Raw genomic sequence first — 20,809 nt, 5'->3', positions numbered from 1 at the left:
GGGAGGGTTTGGAGACAAAGTCAGAGAGACGAGATTGAGATGGTTTGGACATGTGCAGAGGAGGGACCCAGGGTATATAGGGAGAAGGATGCTGAGGATGGATCCACCAGGCAGGAGGAGAAGAGGGAGACCAAAGAGGAGGTTCATGGATGTGCTGAGAGAGGACATGCAGGTGGTTGGTGTGACAGAGGAAGATACAGAGGACAGGGTGAGATGGAAATGATTGATCTGCTGTGGCGACCCCTAACGGGAACAGCCGAAAGACAAAGAAGAGGCGTCTTATGAATGTTGAGTAAGCGTTTCAGTTTTTTTTTTTTAATTTGAGCAAGATGGAGCACGCAGCGTGTCGTCAGAGTCTGATCCAGATAGTGAGGATTCTGATGATGAAGGAGATGATCCCTCTTTTGTTCTGGATGAGGAACCACAGCAGGTGGATCCACCGACGTGCACACAGATCTCCACAGTGGGTAAGATCACGTGCTTCTGTTTGCAGTTTCTCCAGGACTCAGGCACTATGGGCTCCATCCCAGTCCTGAGTCCTAGAACGTAGAGATGAAGACACACACTGCTCGAGCAGTGGCTCCAAGCGCGTTTTGTTTAAAGCGTGGAGATCAGTGTTAGCTTCAGTTTCATTATGTTCTTCTTTCGTTCCTTTTGCACTCTTGATTAGCAGGCTATTTGGTGATAAAGCTCGCTCGGACACCTTTTCTCAACGATTTGTGACTTTTTTCCCTTCATTCAGGAATCGTTTTATGTCGTGTGACCAAGCTATTAGTCAGGTGTACAAAATGCAAAATAATCAGAAAATAGCTTTTTTTGTGCAAAATGTAAAATGTCAGAGGTTTAAAGCTACAACATCAGCTTTGGTGTCAAAATTCTTAAATTGGTTGTGTTAATCATCTACCAAGTAAATGTTCTGGAATTTTGATTTTGCAATCTGGACACCGTAAATCACTACTTATGGTTATATTTATATTTGTTGCTCGTTACTGTAAAAAAACTGCAGGTTCTCACCTAAATCCCATATTGACTTTAAAGGTGTCTTCCACTTCTTCCTTTTCTTGACCTTTGTCTTTGCTCTCCTCCTGTTGTTTTATGAATGGACAGTACATTTGATCCTTCTCCTCAAGCTCAGCCAGCAAAAGATGATGGCGGATCTTAAAGGCTGCCATCACTCTCTCCAATGAAAAGGTGGGAGGACTGGTGTGGATCTATAATGCATTCACATAAAAAAATTTTTTACAAAGAAGACTCTAAGCACCTTAAACCAACAAATACAGGGATACAGTGCCTTAGATTCTGAAACACAACAAATACATATATTGACAAAATATGAAACACATATGTAACATCCACTGAAAACATGGAGACACCACAAAATCATCAGTTCACAATTAACACATCACTGTAAAACCAATGCTCCCTACAAAGCCATCATCCTGAACGACAAAAATACATGAATATATATGAATCATTTATAAAATTTTTCAGGTGCAAACAACTGAAAAGTTTTGATCCTGACCCAGAAAAAGTAGTGTGCGTGGTGGTCCATCTTTTGCATTCTGAGCAGTGGTGGGCACAGCTTACCAAAACATTAGCTTTGATAACCGTTAATCCGTTAACTGAAAAGTTAACTTTTATAAAGCAAAATCGATAAATCCCTATAAAATTTCGGACGTTACAGCTAAAAGCTAAACCGGTAAATTTTAGTATTGACTCCAGTGCACTGGCAGCTACTGATACTTCTGAATAAATCCAAAGGCAATCACAAACAACAACAAGCCAGAGCTTCTGTCCAAGTTCAGCCTTTTCTTAGCAAAAGAGACCTGCTGACCAGAAAGGAAAAAAGGGGAGAGAATAAAAGATCATTTACTTTCACAGGCTCACAGCCATACAATCTTGCCTACGTGTCACAGGACACATGCACAGCAAAGCAGTTTTGAATTATGGTTAAAATTTTAAACAAACCAATTCCATACAAGTTATCAAAATGTGTTGTTTTTACAAAATGAAAATATCAGCTATGTTTTAGTTTTAAAGTAATGCAACAGACACATGGGCCAAAAGGCATTATGGGAAAATTCAAAGAAGCTGTTCCCATCACTCACCCACTCCACCCCCCATCAAAATGCAGAGAATACTGCCATTACTGAAACCATCGGAAACCTTGGGGAATCCCCCTGGCAGATCTATGTGCAAGCATTCTGGGGTGTGCCATGAATCATATGAATGCAGTGTGTGCACACAATTAAAATGAAATTATTTCAGCACTAGAAATACATTCGCGAGTGTACAAATGGTTGCTTAAATTAACCAGGAAGGAGTTTCATAAAGAAGGCCATATTTATAAAGTAGATATCAATACCTTGAAAATGGAATCAGTTTGAAGTTTTATTTGCTGCCCACATGAGCTTTTCTTCTAATAAAATTTGACCACAAAATGCTTTTTTTTATATTTCAGAGGTTTCTCCCACAATAACCGTTTACTACAGATATGCCAAATTTACATATTTCATAGCCAGTACAGCTGGCATTAAGGAGCCAAGAAATGGAAAGACTTCTTTGAGTGTAATGGTATGCTTCAGTGTCTCAAACATGGATGCTCGGAACATGGATGCCATTAGTCAATGTAATATCTTCCATAGTTTGAGCAATGAGCATACATAAACTTCACAGTTTAGTGTCAATGTCTGTTGTTTAACTATAGTCCAAGTCTGGGTGTCCATGACAACTGCCACAGAAAATTTCAGGCCTCCAAGTCCATTATTTGCTGAGATATTCCACCTTGAACATGGCTCCAGAAATGACAGACATAATTTTTGACAAAAAAATGGCAGACCCCATGCACACTAAATTGGCCATATCTCAGAAACTACTTGGCCTACAGGCCTCAAACTTCAGATTTGTTGTTCTGAATAGGCTGGGAATATTTGATTAAAACTGGAAGAAAATCCGAGACAAAGTGCGTGAGACCCTCGTTGAATTGACATGGAATGACCCTGGAGAACCATAATTACTTTTTCTGGGTCAAGCTCAAAATTTCTCAATCGCCGATCGTACATTTGATTATGCTGGCTTAATTAATAATAGTAAGCACAAACCCAGATTCCTTGTTTAAACTCACAGATCTACTAAACATTTAGCTTTTGCAGAGGTCAGCAGGATGCAGCATTTTCTCTTATGTGCATTTTCTCTGGAGTAACATCTCTTGTGACTGATCTTCTGCTTGTGTCCCCTCTAAATCCTGAATTAATAATAAAATAATAATAACACTGAAAATAATAATAAGAATAATTATAATAACAGTGTGTAAATGATAACAAGAACCTAAACAATTTCTAACTACATTAACACAGTAAATTAACATTAAATTAACATTTAATGTCCAGGGGGCAGTCCAGGTGGCATCCGGAAATTAACATTTCCGGATGCCCCCTGGACGCCTCGCTGGAGAGGTGTTACGGGCACGTCCCATTGGGAGGAGGCCCCGGGGAAGACCCAGGACACGCTGGAGGGACTACATCTCTCGGCTGGCTTGGGAACGCCTTGGGGTTTCCCCGGAGGAGCTGGGGGAGGTGTGTGTGGATCGGGAGGTTTGGGCGGCTTTGCTTGAGCTGCTGGCCCCGCGACCCGACTCCGGATAAAGCAGAAGAAAATGGATGGATGGATGAACATAAAAAAAAATTACGTAATTAACAGGAAATAAAAGGGTTAAGTTCGTCTTCTAAAAATTGTTGAGGTCTAAGGTTCTAAAAACATTCTGGACTTAAATGCCATTACAACTCATTATAGGAACTTTGCATAATTTATTACTACCCTTGCAAAATGTTAGCTACCTACTTTAGAAATATTACCCAATCTAGAGCACATGGATCTCCACAGACAACACGCAAGTGGTCATTAATCTGGAGACAGATCAACTATGGATAATTCTACTTCAACAAGAACTTCCACATCCTAATGGATCCAACACTACTGTTTACAATTACAGGAGGAAAGATGATAACATATGGAGTTATTACCAGTCACTCTTCAGAATATATGTGCCTTATCACTGAAGACATACAAATCTAAACCACACCACAATTATAATAAAGCACATTTTATTTCAATGAATATGTCCTGTATTACATGAAGATGTGTCAGCGACTTTATGGTCACAAAATAAATTATTTCAAGAGCTCAAATTGCAGACATTAGTCAACTGCACCTGGCATAAAAAAAAAGATGAAGAATAAAGAAAACAAAAAACAACCTTCCTGGTACGCCCATATCCACAGGTGTGGCTGATCAGAGGAACACTGTGAGGTCTCCCGCCTGTGTTCCCAGAGGCACATGCTTCTTCTCTTGCCCCTGAAGTTGTACCCCTAAAGGTCATGAGGTTGCCGCGAAGACGATCAATCACAATCTGCTGGTCCACAAGGTGTTCATTCTAAAGATATTCACACAGAAACATTTCTGAAACAAGATTTTATCAACATGGACTGGTAATATTAAAATCAGTGACATATTTCAGGGTATAGACACAATTTATTATAGTCAGTAGCTGATCAGGATTGTGCTGTGCCAGCTGGGCAAAGATCTCCTCCTCAGAATGGCATTGCTGGTCCATTCCCTCAGCTCCATGATATTGCATGTATGTCCACCTACTGGAGGGTGTATAGTTTTTCCAAAAAATTGGTACAATGAGCAGTTACAAGATCATTTTGTGGTATCAGTCAACCACAGACTGCAGCTGAAAGGCCATATTGAGATGATGACATCCCACAAAGAGGTGACTTTCTTTTGGGCCCCTTCACACATAACACGATTGAGGCATAATGGCGCACGGAGGAGGAGTCAAATGCCACTCATGAAAAATCAGAGCTGCCTCAAACGCCTCGTACAGCTGTCTCTACAACCATTCACGCGCACCAGTGGCCGAAAGACAGCGAGTGCCCTGCAAGTGCGCATTCAATTCCCCTCTCGGCAGGTGTCGGCCAAATTCCAAGTGTCACATACAAACATCCAACACTGCTCGCTAGACACTTACAATAAGGCGGGGCTTTTCACGCTCCTGGTACGAGAGTTGAGAGCAGCTGACCACATTCGAGCTGTTTGTGATAATTGTCTAAGTGCCCCATGAGTGTGGCATCGCCAAGCAACACACGTGGATGCGGCTGTGCCGAACTCTCCCACCCCAACACATGGCTTGCATGTGTATCGCGTGCCCCGCCCCCAGCGTGTGTTGCAGCCCCGTCCCCCCCAAATACATGTGGCATGCCAGTGTGTCAGCTCCCCCCTCAACACATGTGGCTTGCGTGTCTATTGCGCGCCCCTGCCACATGTGGTGTGTGTGTGTATCACCGCTCCCCACTCCCACCCCCCAACACATTTGGTGTGCCAGTGTGTCGGCTCCCTTTCAACACGTGTCATGTGGGCAGGGGGCGCACTTCCATGACAAGCTGATATTTATGTACAGACAAGACCGGCCAACCACATCTGAGCGCATACGGCACAGCAAGGCGCCTCTCAGCTGACTGACAGCCAGCCACTCACTGACAGCTGGAAATGACGGCTCAGTGCACATGACGTGTTACCTTAAAAACACAAAGAACAGAGCCAGGACAAGTATAAAAATAAATACTACAATAACTACATACGCAATTACATAACAAATAACTAAAATAATTAATCACAGAAGAAATCAAATCAAAGAAATCAAAGAAACAGAAACAAGAGCGACACTGAACTAACAGGTAGGCGTGTTTGGAGACCAAACATTCAACACAGCTGAAACTATTTCATTTATTAATCCTTTTATTTCAACCAATAATTTGCTTTTTTTTTTTTTTTTACTGAAATTGGAGCAACTTTAACTTTTGACCCCTGTACAAACTGAAACTGACATTTGTCACCATTTTTGCTGTTTTTACCCCATAACTCCAGAACATTCAGTCATAGATAGTCCAAACTATACCTTTTTGGAATTGTTATGATCAGACAAATAATGTGGTATAGTTTTCAACATGACTGAAGCATTTTTACATTTTGACCTCTGTCTAATTCTTCACTGACCCCTATCTGGCTACAGCTGCTGCCCTGGGATGGTTATCATATGTTTTTGTGTAGGCCATGGTACACTGAGGCTGGATTCTAAGTGTTGTTTTGTCACCTTATGTTGTACCGATTAGGTCAAAATTGATGACCTGCTCATGGACTGAATTGCGGTGCTTTTTATGGTGTGTAGTTTTTTATTTATTTTTTCTCCACAGCAGCAGCACAATGTGGTGCCACACATTCCAGCTGCTCGTGTAACCCACATAAAATTGTGATAAATGGCTAAATATAAAAACAATTTTTGCGTGACCTTGAATGCATCTTTTTACGTGACATCGCTACGCTCACACACGCACAGCAGTTCAGCCAACTGCACTGCATGTGGTGTAATTTAAACCTTCCGCATCTCCCCCTCAGCAGACGTGAGGAGAGGAGGCTAACACACTGGCTGCTACAGGTAAGTCCTCATACTTTAAAACTCTATTTTAATAATTGAATATATACCTTTTTAGACCCCAGAAACGTCCGCCATTTGGGCATTGGGTACTTGCTATGTGAGGGATTGTGCTTTTGGAATTGGTGAGTCTATTGCTCTGTGTTTGGTTAGCTGCTAACTTAGCTGGGTGTTAGCCGCGCCAATTCACACTAATGTATTTCAATGCTAATATTGTGCCAAAGTTGATAGCCTGTGTTTACATCAGCTTTATCTTTGACTATTCTGGACTTATACTTTTTATCATGTTTCCCATTTACTCATTGGGATATTGTGGATGTGTACACTGAACAGGAATGTGAATTTATAAAAAAACGTTAGCTAGTACTCATTTGTTTAGACACTTAATTGATATTCGGTCCCACTGTTCATATACAGGCCAGGTGCCTTGGGCGAGCCAGGCCAAACCAACAACAGAAAAAAAACCTTAACATCTTCAAAACATCAGTCCATTGTGCGGTAGGAGGCAAACAGCCGACCTCTCCCCCTCTCATTTGCGCCGGTTTTATCTGCACATAAACTGTGCAGCACTTTTGAACAATTTGCAAACTTTGGACGCACAATTTAAGTGCTCATGAACTTTTAAATTGCACTTTACTGTCGAAGTGGCAGATTTTGAGAAAAGCCGATTGTGATCTTGCTATTATTATTATTATTATTTTGGATTATTGTGACTGTTGTGTTTTGGAAGAAATATTGTGAACTACAAATCAGAACTTGATGTGCACTTGATCACTTAACAACTTGGTTACATAAACATTGGTTAAACTTGTGTAAACACCCTGGGTTTCATTTTTCTATTTTTTTTTCCTGAAACTTTTCAATGTCTTTGAGATACTTATTTTCTGTAGAATGGTATATATTGTAAATATCACCTTTTGCACAATAGCAAGGCAACAGCCATATAAAAAGAAACACTGGTGTCCTCGCTTCATTATACTGCAATGCACTTCCCAGAGATGAATCTTACATCTTCTGAATCTGGTCCATTATTGTCACACCAAATTAATAAAACTTTCTTTCTCTGGCAGTATTATCCATACTTATTACATAAGAGAAAATGTGGCAAGCCAGCCAGGAGGTTGTGTGCAGCGTAATAAATTGTGGTTGCATTCAGGCTCACCAATTTTCCCAAAAATGGACTTGTTGGAGTCTCTAGGTATAAAAATTCCAAATGCAGTGCTGGTCAGTGGCATCCAAAATATGATGTTGATGAAGCTGAAGATTTCCTCCTTCAATATGGTGCTATCGAGCTGTCTTTTCCAATAAACTCACCTGATTCTGAATTTCACAATATGTTGGTTGTCGAGTTTAAAACTGGTTAAGCTTTTGAATTATTTGGTCCGATTCTGCATATACATTTAAGCCTACTGATAATGAAAATTGCATTCAAAATTTGTCAAAAGTTTACGCTACTAACATTGGGTGCTCAAAGACTAAGTCCCATTTAGCTGACTTAAAACAAGTAGCAAAACTGTCTGATCAAGACATTACTGAAGTTTTACAAGTATTGATGACCCAAATAAATGAAGCTGTTACTAAGTTGTGCCCTGTAATAACAGAAGACACCAAAGATGAACATTCCACTTCAATAGAACACAAAATGGCTTCCACCTTCACTCCAGCACAACACAAAATGGCTGCTGCCCTGCTGCACAAATTCACAACATGACTGCTTCTCCTTCCACACCTCCACCTGCAACATGTTCTGCTACAGGTACCACTGAGGAACATTCAATAAACATCTCCTCTGCTGATTTGTACCCACTGCAAATTCAGAGGTATGTTGTGGAGCATTTTATGAGGAGCGATGCCTTTAACATCCGTTCATCTCGCAGGCTGCGCATGTTTTCTGGGAGAGCCCCTTGATCACAGCATGAGGTGGACTATGACACGTGGCGCTCCGGCGTGGATGTCATCTTAAAAGACCCAGCCATTTTTGAACTCCAAAGAGCCAGGCATATTCTTGACAGCCTCTTACCACCTGCAGCTGACATTGTAAAGCACCTCAGTCCAGACCTGCCTGCGGAGACATATATCCAACATCTTACGGGACCATGCAGGACAGAGGGGAGCTTTATGTGAAGTTCATGTACACACTGCAAGATTTGGGTGAAAAACCATCTGTCTATTCACAACAACTATAAGTAGCCCTGAATCTGGCTGTTAAGCAGGGAGGTGTGAAGCAGAGTGAGGTGAACAGGACTCTGCTTCATCAGTTATGCAGGGGATGCTAGGACAACAACCTCATCTCTGAGCTCAAGCTTAAGCAGAGAAAGACAAACTCACCTTCATTTGCTGAACTGCTACTGCTGTTAAGAACTGAAGAGGATCATGAAGCAAGTAAAGCTCTGAGGATGAAGCAACATCTTGGAACATCTAAACAGATAGTCACTGCTCAAGCCCAGTTCGCAATTGAAGAGGAGAAAGGAGTTTCTGCTGCCCTGTCTTCCCTCACAAAACAAATGGCTGAAATACAGAAACAGCTTGCCGCTCTAACCACCTCCCAGTCTTGCCAGTCCTGTACTCCAGTTCCAAAAGCCACAACACAAACAAAGAATGTCTCCGAATCCAAAAGCTCCACCCTCCATTCCGAAGCCTGGATTCTGTTTTCGTCATGGAGAAGATAGACATATCAGACCACAGTGTGAGAACAGTCCAAATCCAGCGCTGGTCAACTAAAAATGCAAACAATTTAGTGAAAAGAAACAGAAGTGGCAGAAACGCAATTCCATATTTACTGAACATTTAAACTAGATCCAGTTCTTGTAGTGGGACATACAGGAGCTATGCAAGGCCCAAACTTCCCTGCAAAGAAAACAAAGATTGTTCACAGTGTAGACCAACAGACCCATCTCAGACCAACCACAGAGCTGCCTCCTGGGCTTGTTGGCTCAAGGTGCACAGCAGAAGTGGACGTTGCAGGCCATACTTACCAATGCCTCGTTGAGACATGATCCCAAGTCACTACCGTACCTTCAGTGCTTGATGGAAAGGTGCATGGGGGACCTCCATCTGAAGGAAGTGTTGGTGTTCCTTGATAACTTAATCATTTTTTCCAAGTCAGTGGAGGAGCATGAGCAAAGACTGCTGAGAGTCCTCAACCAGTTGAGAGAGTATGGGCTGAAGCTGTCGCCAGACAAGTGCCGCTTCTTCCAAACATCCATTCGCTACTTGGATCACATTGCTCCACATCCATCCATTGAGGAGGAGAACCAAAACATGCCATCTGAACCTCCAACCCAAACTGAAGAACAGAGAGAACTAAGATCCATGTTATCCGACACTGTACCTTCAGTTGTAGAGTCCAGCAGTGAGCCGTCTGGATCTGATGTGGAAGAGAACTTGCCAGGACTTGTTGAGGTTCAACTTAACCAACCTGAAACACAAAATTTACCTGAACCTGAAAAAATAGTTACAGACGATCCTGCTATTTCCATCGAAGTTCCTCTTGAAGAATCCATTCCAGTTGAGGCACTTGAAAATGACACTGACATAGTTGAACTGAGACGTTCACAAAGGCAAAGAGCACCACCTCAAAGATTCCAATACTTAGCTTGTGGCAATCTGCTGATTTCCATCGTCCAATCCATGTTACACAGTCTATCCGATGCCTTCGATGTTACAAATACTGTCGACACCATCCGTTCACGTTGTCTAGGTTTTACATGCAACGGGGACATGCATGATCTAAGGCGGGGAGGATGTAACCCACATAAAAATTGTGATAAATGCCTGATTATAATAATTCCTACTTTTTTCGCAACCCTGAATGCATCTTTTTATGTGACGTCACTACGCGCTCATGTATGCATAGCGGTTCAGCCAATCGCAGCGTGTGTAGTGTAATTTAAGCCTTCCGTATCTCCCCCTTGGCAGACGTGGGGAGAGGAGGCTAACGCACTGGCTCTTACAGGTAAGTCCTCGTACTATAACGCTATTTTAATCATTTAATCTGTACCATTTTACTAAGTTACATACCGTATTTTCCGGACTATAAGTCGCACTTTTTTACATGTTTTGGCCGGGGGTGCGACCTATACTCCGGTGCGACTTATAAATGAAAAATATGCCGGTAGGATCTCAATTAATTTACTGTAACAAAACAATTTTACGTGACAGAGTTGATCTATGTTTTAAAATGGCCACCAGAAAAGGAAATGCAATGCATCATGGACACTGTAGTATGGCGGCCGTCCTATAAGTCACGCTGGTCGCGATAACCAATCAGAGAACAGAACGTTGGACGCGTATTCCTCACCTCACCCACAGCGTGTGAAGCTGACGAACACGGTGCTTGCTGTTATTCCGGCATGGTGAACAAAACAGCTTCAACCCTTGGATATCAGTGTGAGCAGAGTGTTTAAGTTGACGCTGAGAGCTGCGTGGGAGCACCGGGTGAGCGACGGCGGAGGATTAGTGTGTGCACTTGGAAGGAGCTGGCGTCGAAGATTGTGAATAGCGTTTGAAGCAGACGAACATGGTGTTTATTCCGGGACGGCTAACAAAACAGCTTCAACCCTTGGATATCAGTGTGAGCAGAGTTGACGCTGAGAGCTGCATGGGAGCACTGAGCGACGGCGGAGGATTAGCGTCTGCACTTGGAAGGAGCTGGATCGACAACGCTGGGTGGTCATGAGCTGCGCAGGTAGGTGCTGCATGGTTCAGCTCGCAATGTGGTCCGCAAAATACAAACATATCTGTAGGTAAAATGCAGCTCACGAGAGGGCACTCAAGGCTTGTGTGACTGTTCCTGCGACTTCTGACTACCATAGAAAAATAAAAATTTCAACGTTACTGATAACTTAACAAGACAACGGAGAAGGCCCAAAAAAATGCCACCAAAAAGAAAATCATACTCTGCAGATTGTAAGTTACGACTGGTGAAATATGCATCTGAAAACGGTAGCCGTCACAATATTATCATCTGAACTTTTCATGTTAAGTTAACATACCTGTATGTCCATGGGACTTATAGTCCAGTGCAACTTATTTATGGTTTACTTTTCTTTATAATGATAAAGTGGCTGGTGCGACTTATACTCCGGTGTGACTTATTTATGGTTTATTTTTCTTTATAATGGATAAAGTGGCTGGTGCGACTTATACTCTGGTGCGACTTATAGTCCGGAAAATACGGTACCTTTTAAGACCTCGGAAACGTCCGCCATTTGGGGTATCGGGTACTCGCTGTGTGAGGGATTGTGCTCTCGGAATTGGTGAGTCTATTGCTCTGTGTCTGGTTAGCTGCTAACTTAGCTGGGCGTTAGCCGCGCCGATTCACTATAATGTATTTCAATGCTAATATTGTGCCAAAGTTGATAGCCTGTGTTTACATCGGCTTTATCTTTGAATATTCTGGACTCATACTTTTGGTCATGTTTCCCATTTACTTATTGGGATACTGTGAATGTGTAAACTGAACAGGAATGTGAATTTATAAAGAAAGCTAGCTAGTATTCACTTGTTTGGATGCTTAATTGATATTCGGTCCCACTGTTTATATACAGGCCAGGTGCCTTGGGTACTGGTATGATGGCAAGCCAGGCCAAACCAACAACAGAAAAAAACCTTAACAACAACCTTAACAACATCTTCAAAACATCAGTCCATTGTGTGATAGGAGGTGAACACCCGACCTCTCCCCCTCTCATTTGCGCCGGTTTTATCTGCACTTAAACTGTGCGGCGCTTTTGAACAATTTGCAAACTTTGCACACACAAATTAAGTGCTCATGGACTTTTAAATTGCACTTTACTGCCGAAGTGGCAGATTTTGAGAAAAGCTGTGTAGCACATGGCCTCGCTTCGCCGTAATTAAATAAATACAGGAATGCTTTCTCAACAAAAACCTGAGGTTTTGAACTGAGGGCAGAGACTGTTGTGTGTTTCACTCCTAACTGGGGAAATTCCTGGTTCCATCTGGTGATAAGCTTTGGAGACATCCCCATGGGCTTCCACTGTGGCCCACATCACAACAGAACTGTAACCCAGAGTTTTTCAAAGGAGCGCTTGCTTATCGGTTAAATTTGTGCTTACTTATCGGTTAAATTTCAGTCACTATGAATTACATGACATTATAATCGCGTCAGAATCTGAACTTCCCCAGGCCAGGAGAATCCAACTTTATGGCCTCACGCCAAGGCCAGAGACTCCCAAGACATGCCACAAGATCTCTTCCGTGATAAGACGTGGTCATAAACTTTGAGCCTTGACAACCAGCTATGACCTCTAGGTCTAAGTGGAGAAAGACGAGACCTTTGTTTAAATAGGCATGCAAGAGACCAGTATTTTATGTTATGCATATATAAGCTTCTAATGTTGTCTGTGTTACACTGGAAAAAGTGAAACACAGCGCACTTCATTCAAAGTACTTATTTACATTGGTCTAATGGAAAATTGTGGTTTCCAGTTTAAATCTGCTGGAATCACTTTACAAAATCATAAATATACATTGTGAGAAACTAAAAAAATTAGCTGTAACAAATTACATCAATTTTTTTAAGTTGATCCAAAGTAGCATTTTTTTCAGTGTACTTATTCAAGCAAATGCTTCGCATCTATTCCATTTAATTGACATGTGTTCCTTATAACTGATGTGTGTTAAATTTGATGTTTCTGACTTATCCATGTTTTGATAACAGTGGAATATTCTGTGAACCAAGTGGCGTGTGCGTAGGATGTGTCTAAGCCTTTAATAACGTGATATTCATCCTAAAAATGTCTTATAACAAATAGTATACCAAAATATTTAATGTGTTAAAATAGTTGAATCAATTTGTCTGCCTCTCTTCACATGAAGGTTTCTGTGAAATTACACACCCTAAATGGGTGGAGTTTAATGATGCAAGTCCCCTTTAAAAGTTTCAGAAAGGAGCCCTTCTCCCTTCTGCCTGCCCGCTTCTGCCTCTTTTCTCTTCTCGCTCTCTATTCTTAAAATGCTTAACTTTCTTTTTTGGGTCAACAAGGCCCCATGCTAGCCAAGCTAAGCTACCACGTGGCTTCATTCATTCATTTGTTGTTGCATTCTTTGATAAATTAATAGCCTGACGTTTTTAAGGTTCGTCAAGTCTTTCAAATTTCTAAGAGAACTTCCGAGCTGAACTTTTCAAAATAATAGCGAATTTACAGAAAAGCGACTTTCCTTTTCTGTACTTTACAACTCTGCTCTTAAAGTTTTAACTTTTTTTTCTAAATTCACAAAGACTTTTAATTTGGGTCCAACAAACTTTTTAAAAGCTACCAGAACCCATTTTCAACAAATGCCTTCCACCTCTGGGGTCAAGCAAGCTGACGACTGCAAGTAGCCATCCTGTTGGTACAATCAGCCAACACTGAAGCCTTAGGGCAGCCGGGGAGACCGCTGGTTTAACCCCGACCCAAGTGAGCTCACGCTGCAAAGAGCCTAACACATCAACAATGGACGGATGGTTCATCCGAACCATCTCTTCAACGGATCAGCTAAGTGACCCACTTAAAGGTTCCATAAACAGGGTTTTGTTGTCAGTGGATGCAAAGTGGCTTTCTTTTTAAACATATTCATATATTTTTTAAATAATTTTCTTAATAACTGACTTCAAATTTCATCACTAAATTCAAATCAGATTTATTCACTTAAAGTCTTTAAGCTTTATCTCACTACTTTCTTTCAATGTCTCATGAGTAAGCAAATTATGTCCCTAAATGAACTTATTTAATTACTGTCCAAAAAAATCCCAGTAAACTGTTCATTTCTTGTATACTTGTAAATAAAATGTAAATATTTCTGCTGTGGTTCATTTTGTGTTCAGAAGGCATGGGTTAAAGCAATAAATTTTAATCTGACTGAAATTTTTTCCAGGCAAAAATCAATGCCAGTAATTCCCTAAAATGTGGCGTAGTGGGGGCACACACTGTTTTTTCCTCAATAAATACAATAAACACATTATACAGTATACAAATCTATTCTAAATAGCCTCTAAGGAGAGAGACAAAGCATAAAAAGAATGCAAAACCTGAACATAAAGGTACATAAAAGGGTGGTGGTGGTGGTGGAGGGGTCTTGATTCTGGGGGTCTGGGGGTGCTTCCCCCAGAACATTTTTAAAGAGCAAGTCAAATGTGTATTCTGGTGAATCTTAATGGGTATGAAGCCCTCTGAAACAAAACTCACTTCAAACTCTGAAGTTAAAAACACAATATTGATTATGGGGGGCCTGGGGGATCTCCCCCAGAAATGTTTTAAATGAGTAAGTCAAATTTTGTGTAATCTGGTGAATTGTAATGGGTATGAAGCCCTCAAACAAAAGTCACTTCAAACTGTGAAATAAAAACAGTATTGATTATGGGGGGTCTGGGGGATCTCCCCCAGAAATTTTTTAAAAGAGCAAGTCAAATTTTTTGTATTCTGGTTAATTTTAATGGGTATGAAGCCTTCTGAAACAAAAGTCACTTCAAACTGTGAAATAAAAACACAGTATTGATTATGGGGGTCTGGGGGATCTCCCCCAGAATTTTTTTTAAGAGAGCAAGACAAATTTTGTGTATTCTGGTGAATTTTAATGGGTATGAAGCCCTCTGAAACCTAAAAGTCACTCAAACTGTCAAGTAAAAACACAGTATTTATTCTGGGGGTCCTCTTTAAAAGAGCATGTCAAATTTTTCATGCGCACTGAGAAACTTGAAACTGGCTTATTCACATTTAAACGGTTAAATGCTCTCACTCATAAAACAAGCGTAGTGCACCGCAAGTAAACTTCAAAGCCATTTAAAGATATCAATCGTGACTCACCTTTTTTGTCGGTTAAAGTCACTAACCAGGACTTTGGTGTGATCGTCCGCTGTGTCCCACCGGAGTTTTTATTCGTTCCTCATTAACGTGGCTTTCCGAGGGGCAGCCAACCCTCAGACCCGGACTGGATCATTAATATCTGACACTTCATCAACTGAAGTTAAAGATAGTGTATGTGAAACGTGACTCGTTCCTTCAAATGTGCACGGTGTTATCGGTGTCACGTGGGCTCACCGACAAGCTGAAGTTACGGCCCCTCGTGTAAAAAAGGAAAGAAAAAATATATCCTTCATGTGTGGTTTTTGTGGAACTTCACTGATTAAGCGCTTTTCTTCCAAGTGACTCGTTCTCTGCTGCTGCCACCGTCTGTTAGCAGCTGGGTGTCGGTCCTCCGGGCCACAGGTCCGACTGATAAAAATCCCCCCCGGACAGGGAGGAGAAGGACCGTGGCTCATGGCAAGCAGTAAACAGAGTGGAGAGGAGTGAAAGTTCACACAGTCCCTTCCTCCACAGTCCACGCTGACATTGCTGCTGCTTTGATTAGCACAGAATGGGATGTTGCTTTGACAGTGAGACTATCATATTTCGGCCCCAAAACACGTATTACATGTGTGCGCGCGTATGTGTGGTTACATTTTCCAAATGACGGAAATCCGTCGTGGTGACAGAGAACTTTAACCCATGTCAGAAGGAAACCCTTGGTCATTCGTATTTTAGAATTCAGACTTTCAGACCCAAGACTGATTAATTAAATTGAGACCGATTGATTAATTTGAGACTGATTAATTAATGATTGTTTAAATTAAAGTACCTATGCTTTAAATAGGTGATGCCCTGAGGTAATTACATATTATTCTAATTAAATAATAATTATTAAACCCTAAAATTGTTAATTATTTTGGTGACCCATTAAATGAGGTCTAGGCCAAGTTAATTCAATTTGGGAGTTTAACAATACTTTCACTACATATTTTTGGTGCTCTCCATGAGGCCAATAACACATTGTGAGGCTTAACTACGTACATTAAATTGGTGCCCGTGTGAGGTGCCATTCATTCCAAATAATTAAATTAATGTAGTTTCATTACAGTTATTTTGGTGCCCCATTGCGAGGCATGTAATTCCTTACAGCTGATTGTGATTTTGCTATTGTTTTTGGGTGGGATTGTTGTGACTGTTGTGTTTTGGAAGAACTATTAATGTGAACTACAAATAATTAACAGAACAAGTGCACTTGATGACTTAACAACTTGTTAACATAAACTTTGGTTAAACCTGTGTAAAACCCAGAGTGTCATTTTTCTATATTTTTCCTGACATTTTCCAATGTCTTTGAGATACTTATTTTCTGGAGAATTGTATATATTGTAAATATCACCTTTTGCACAATAATAAGGCAATAGGCAACATAAAATGAAATACTGGTGTCCTCGCTTCATTATACTGCAACGGACCTCCCAGAGACGAATCTTTCATCTTCTGAATCTGGTCCATTATCATTACACCAAATTAATAAAACTTTCTTTCTCTGGCAGTAATATCCATACCTGCTACACTCGCACTGTGTTCGTGCACGCGCGTGCATGAAACCGTTACCACTGTATCGTGCCCGCCTGTCCGACCGTGTGTCTCTCCAGACAGCAGGTGGAACATTTCATGGTTCCCCATTTTGTTTTGTGTTCGCGAATTTTCTTCCGGTTTCTACTTCTTTTGCCCAACACTGTGTTATGTGTGAAGGGGCCCTTTATTTTGCACAAAGAAAGACAACCAATAACAACCCTTATTAATACATCTATGCCTCAGGAGCTCTCAACAATGCCTTGATATAGATTTAAGCCACAATTTACAGATGAACAATTATTAACTAAAATATTATGTTAGTGCACCAAAAGTAAGAACAAAAGTAAATAATCTTGGTTGTTTTTATTTACCCGTGAGAGCTAATAATAATTTGTTACTGAATAAGAATATTAATTAGAATATTGTTGGTGCACATTCAGTACAATGCAACAATCTATGAATCATTTTTTTAATATGCATGCGCACTCAACAAAAATATAAACGCAACACTTTTGGTTTTGCTCCCATTTTGTATGAGATGAACTCAAAGATCTAAAACTTTTTCCACATACACAATATCACCATTTCCCTCAAATATTGTTCACAAACCAGTCTAAATCTGCGATAGTGAGCACTTCTCCTTTGCTGAGATAATCCATCCCACCTCACAGGTGTGCCATATCAAGATGCTGATTAGACACCATGATTAGTGCACAGGTGTGCCCTAGACTACCCAAAATAAAAGGCCACTCTGAAAGGTGCAGTTTTATCACACAGCACAATGCCACAGATGTCACAAGATTTGAGGGAGCGTGCAATTGGCATGCTGACAGCAGGAATGTCAACCAGAGCTGTTGCTCGTGTATTGAATGTTCGTTTCTCTACCATAAGCCGTCTCCAAAGGCGTTTCAGAGAATTTGGCAGTACATCCAACCAGCCTCACAACCGCAGACCACGTGTAACCACACCAGCTCAGGACCTCCATATCCAGCATGTTCACCTCCAAGATCGTCTGAGACCAGCCACTCGGACAGCTGCTGAAACAATCGGTTTGCATAACCAAAGAATTTCTGCACAAACTGTCAGAAACCGTCTCAGGGAAGCTCATCTGCATGCTCGTCGTCCTCATCGGGGTCTCGACCTGACTCCAGTTCGTCGTCGTAACCGACTTGAGTGGGCAAATGCTCACATTCGCTGGCGTCTGGCACGTTGGAGAGGTGTTCTCTTCACAGATGAATCCCGGTTCACACTGTCCAGGGCAGATGGCAGACAGCGTGTGTGGCGTCGTGTGGGTGAGCGGTTTTCTGATGTCAATGTTGTGGATCGAGTGGCCCATGGTGGCGGTGGGGTTATGGTATGGGTAGGCGTCTGTTATGGACGAAGAACACAGGTGCATTTTATTGATGGCATTTTGAATGCACAGAGATACCGTGACAAGATCCTGAGGCCCATTGTTGTACCATACATCCAAGAACATCACCTCATGTTGCAGCAGGATAATGCACGGCCCCATGTTGTAAGGATCTGTACACAATTCTTGGAAGCTGAAAATGTCCCAGTTCTTGCATGGCCGGCATACTCACCGGACATGTCACCCACTGAGCATGTTTGGGATGCTCTGGACCGGCGTATACGACAGCGTGTACCAGTTCCTGCCAATATCCAGCAACTTCGCACAGCCATTGAAGAGGAGTGGACCAACATTCCACAGACCACAATTCCCTTACCAAAAAATTGTACTGATAAGTATATAAAAAGTAAACTAGAAGTATACTTGAAACATACTTGCATATACTACTTTTTGGTAAGGGTTGACAACCTGATCAACTCTATGCGAAGGAGATGTGTTGCACTGCATGAGGCAAATGGTGGTCACACCAGATACTGACTGGTATCCCCCCCAATAAAACAAAACTGCACCTTTCAGAATGGCCTTTTATTGTGGGCAGTCTAAGGCACACCTGTGCACTAATCATGGTGTCTAATCAGCATCTTGATATGGCACACCTGTGAGGAGGGATGGATTATCTCAGCAAAGGAGAAGTGCTCACTATCACAGATTTAGACTGGTTTGTGAACAATATTTGAGGGAAATGGTGATATTGTGTATGTGTAAAAAGTTTTAGATCTTTGAGTTCATCGCATACAAAATGTGAGCAAAACCAAAAGTGTTGCGTTTATATTTTTGTTGAGTATATTTATGTACATTCATTCAAAAATCTTGTTATCCATTACTTTGGACACCTGCATTAACAATATACAGTATGATCGCAACTTAAAGCTTTAATTAGAACACTAGTATTAGCATTTCCTCCCCTATTTTTGCAATCAAGTATTTTGCTTACTTTATTTCTATTGGTAGATTTCCATTAATACAAAGGTGTTGGAGTGTTCTCTGCCCCTGTATACAAGTACTGCTTTTTAAATCACTATCTGCATCCACAACTACTTCTCCTTACCTGTATGCGGGTGCGTTCCTTTTGTTCTTCTAAGGCTTTACTTTCTTGAAGATGTTCCTGTAATTCTTTTTGTACCTGTCTAAGCTCTGCATCCTTCTGTTCCAAAATTCTCTGCACAGAGAGAGAGAGACACACTATTTACCAATTTTAATACTATGGTGCATCCTGAAAGTATTCACAGTGCTGCACTTTTTCCACATTTTGCTGCAGTCTTATTTCAAAATGGATGAAATGAATTTTTCCCTCAAAATTCTACACACAATACCCCATAATGTAGGGTGACCAAATGTCCTGTTTTCCCAGGATGTGTTGTTTTTCACATCCTGTCCTGGCTTTTTTTTTTTTTTAAAGAAAGTGCTGAAAATATGGTGGTTTCATTGTTTTTTCCATCTTTGAGTAATTTTCAAGTATCATTTGAGTATCTCATTGCCGGGCCGAGTGTCCTGGTTTTTGGTGATCAAAATATGGCTACCCTACCATAGTGACAATGTAAAAAGATTTGGATTGGGTTTTTTTTTTTAGATTTTTGCAAATTTAGGAAAACAAACAAACAAAAACTAAGAAATTACATGCATATAAGTATAGTATTCACAGCCTTTACCATGAAGCTCAAAATTGAGCTCAAGTGCATCCTATTTCCACTGATGGAAATGGGATGGAAATTGCATCATATAAGAGGTGGCCCCTATATGATGCAATTTTTTGTTTTTTTGAGAAATGTTGACCCCTCACCCTCATTTGTTTCACCTAATGTGCCTTAACTGAGAGAGTGGCGTCAACTCAGAACATGGCGCCATTTTGGTTCCAACTGCGCTGAACTACTGAATGCACCTTTTCATAATTTTAATCATTTAACCACGTACAGCAACACATCCAGGTACAGGTGCTATCAAAATAAATATAAATAGTTAAACTATCAAATTTACAATTTGATGATTTATTTAATTAATTTAAAGCAACCTGATTCATGCAGCTGCACAGCTGTAACTCCGTGCCATGCAACAACGTGTGTGACAGCTTTAAAGTTCCCATCTCTGGATTATGCTTTATTCTTGACTAATTGTCCCAAGAACTGGGACATTTTCAGCTTCCAAGTTTCTGATCCATTTTCAATCAGCGCGTGCACAACAAAAACTATTATAATATGATGGCAAACAAAGGAGCAAAAGCAGAAAAGTGTCAAATCACAGCCTTTTGTGTCTGATTTAACAGGTGCAAGTCAGGCTGCGGCTCAGATCTGAGCACGGTGTGAAAAAAATAAACAGTTTAATCATGGAAATGACTCCGGTCCCACTTTCCTCAAATTGGTGAGTGCCAGAGTGCTGAACTAATTTGTACCTGTTATTGTGCACGTGCAGACTGCTCTGGGTTTTTAATGGACATACACTGCGATCGGACGGGACATTTTATCCCATGTGAGCGAAAATCCGTTGTACAAAATCCATTATATACAGTGTTTATTACATGGAAAACAATACAAAAACTTTAGG

General features: G+C 41.0%; 1 protein-coding gene across 4 annotated transcripts in view; it reads right to left on the bottom strand.

Annotated features, from left to right (window-relative positions):
• LOC117510655 (kinesin-like protein KIF27) overlaps window positions 1–20,809 on the bottom strand; it is an 87,630-nt gene that overhangs the window by 38,863 nt on the left and 27,958 nt on the right. For all 4 annotated transcript variants that reach the window (XM_034170450.1, XM_034170451.1, XM_034170453.1 and 1 more), the window contains exons 4-6: window positions 19,320–19,430; window positions 4,256–4,432; window positions 1,015–1,211 (exon numbers count right to left, since the gene is read on the bottom strand). In XM_034170450.1, coding sequence (XP_034026341.1) covers window positions 1,015–1,211; window positions 4,256–4,432; window positions 19,320–19,430 — 485 coding nt within the window. The remainder of the gene's footprint in view (window positions 1–1,014; window positions 1,212–4,255; window positions 4,433–19,319; window positions 19,431–20,809) is intronic.

Source organism: Thalassophryne amazonica, chromosome 5 (assembly GCF_902500255.1).
Source record: "Thalassophryne amazonica chromosome 5, fThaAma1.1, whole genome shotgun sequence".
NCBI classification, from domain to species: Eukaryota; Metazoa; Chordata; class Actinopteri; order Batrachoidiformes; family Batrachoididae; genus Thalassophryne; species Thalassophryne amazonica.
The sequence above is the reverse complement of the archived record's forward strand: the minus strand, read 5'-3'. Positions and strand labels throughout refer to the sequence as shown.